The 1958-nt window shown below is 42.0% G+C and overlaps 1 protein-coding gene across 1 annotated transcript; it reads left to right on the top strand.

Annotated features, from left to right (window-relative positions):
- The first annotated feature begins 231 nt into the window (after positions 1 to 231).
- Positions 232 to 1403, top strand: LOC139737864 (uncharacterized). Its single transcript, XM_071648533.1, has one exon. It carries the CDS (start codon positions 232 to 234, stop codon positions 1213 to 1215), a length of 984 nt encoding a protein of 327 aa, XP_071504634.1. The 3' UTR covers positions 1216 to 1403.
- Positions 1404 to 1958: the final 555 nt, after the last annotated feature.

Raw genomic sequence — 1958 nt, forward strand, 5'->3', positions numbered from 1 at the left:
GTATTTCTACGCATTTCCTCCTTTCTGCCTCATCCCCAAATGTCTCCAAAAAATAGAAAACGACAAGGCACATGGTCTCTTGATTGTCCCAAACTGGCCTACGCAAGCGTGGTTTCCTCGCATGAGGAGAATGCTTAAAGATGAACCACTTTTAATTCCTAGACACAGGAATTTGATTACGCAACCAGTATCTGGGGAACCGCACCCTTGATACGCTTGCCTTGATCTGTTATGTTGCAGGTTTTGAAGCTGCCGTTCGAGAACTCTGGCATGAGCAGCAGAACGGTGGACATCTTGGCAGCATCTTGGAGGGCATCAACCCAAAGACAGTATTGTACATATATAAGGAAATGGAGAAAGTTTTGTACACTTAAGAAGGAAAGTCACCTTCATGCCAAGATTAATTTTGTTTTGGAGTTTTTTACACACATGTTTTATGAAGAGAACTTGAGCTATTCAGCTATTAACTCAGCACGGAGTGCACTTGCTACCTTTCTAGTGTTAGAGGATAAACAATTTTCTGTCAGCACTCATCCGCTTCTCTCTCGATTTATGAGAGGTGTGTTCCAGCTCAGGCCCCCAAGGCCGCGGTATTCGGAAATTTGGGACGTGAATATTGTTTTTAGATATTTGAGAAGTCTAGCTCCCGCTAACTCGCTTAGCTTGAAGCAATTGACGATGAAGCTGTGCATGTTACTGGCCTTGATATCCGCCCAGAGGGTACAGACTTTGCATTGCCTGAATCTAGACAGCATGATTCTCAAACAATCTATGGTGTCATTCAAAGTTAATGAACATCTTAAGCAGTCTAGACCTGGGAATTTTGGATTGGACGTACTTTTGAAAGCGTACCCCCCAGACAGACGTTTGTGTGTAGTTACATACATTAAGGCCTACCTTCGGAGAACCAAAGAGATCCGAGGAGAGGAAAGTCATCTCTTCATTAGTTTTCGCAAGCCTTTCAAGAGAGTAACGGCACAGACAATTTCTCGATGGATCAAAGAAATCATGACTGGCGCTGGCATTGACACCACAATGTTCAGTGCACATTCAACCCGAGCAGCATCTAGCTCAGCAGCAAACAGGGCGGATGCACCTATTCCTCTGATCCTCGCAAAAGCAGGCTGGTCAAAAGAACGAACATTCCGTAAATTCTACGACAAACCTCTACAAGAAGAGGGACAGTGCCTGTCACAGCTCATTGTGAGGGAATAATGGCCTCAGACCCAGGTAATTTGAGCTTACATTTTGCTTGCCATTGTGCATGCTTGAGTTTGTTCAGTTGGAACAAATGTGACTTCTGTGCTACAAAATCTCACTGTGAGTTCTTGCGTAAACTCACGAAATGAAATAGAAAGATTAAACGAGAACTTACCTGTTTGAAGTTTGATCTTTATTTTATGAGGGAGTTGGAGAAAGAATTCACAGTCCCTCCTCTCCCTTCCCATGGCATGAATACTATTACAAAATGTATGTATGCTACGAAGTATGACTGCGCGCGCGTTGAGCGGGCTCTCACTGTGAATTCTTTCTCCAACTCCCTCATAAAATAAAGATCAAACTTCAAACAGGTAAGTTCTCGTTTAATCTTTCCATTTTGGTTTATTAATTCACTGAGATAAGCATCTGTAATGTGATGGTTATTCATGTGATCCTTATCTAAATAGTGCTTGTCAGCACATCCACCTGACAGCAAGCCTGGTATTTGGCAATATCAAAAGAAAAAGGTTGTTATTGCATTCAATACAGAACAATGAATTAGATGCCTGCTAGAGTGTCAACTGTTGGACTAAGTGTTGGACTATTCTGGTCACCTGGTTTTTAAAACTCACGTTCATACTTTGTTTGAACACGAATTTCATAAATTGTTATGTCGGGCAAGCTTATGCATTATACCGCTTTGAAAACGAGTGAAGTGCCTAACCAACTGAGAAAAAAAAAGAAAGGTCATTTGTACC

This window comes from Diadema antillarum, unplaced genomic scaffold, assembly GCF_040938485.1.
Source record: "Diadema antillarum isolate AM-2024a unplaced genomic scaffold, OU_Dant_1.0 seq00000711_RagTag, whole genome shotgun sequence".
Taxonomy (NCBI): Eukaryota; Metazoa; Echinodermata; class Echinoidea; order Diadematoida; family Diadematidae; genus Diadema; species Diadema antillarum.

Coding starts and splice junctions, on each gene's coding strand:
- LOC139737864 (XM_071648533.1), top strand. CDS start 232: ATGTTGCAGGTTTTGAAGCTGCCGTTCGAGAACTCTGGCATGAGCAGC.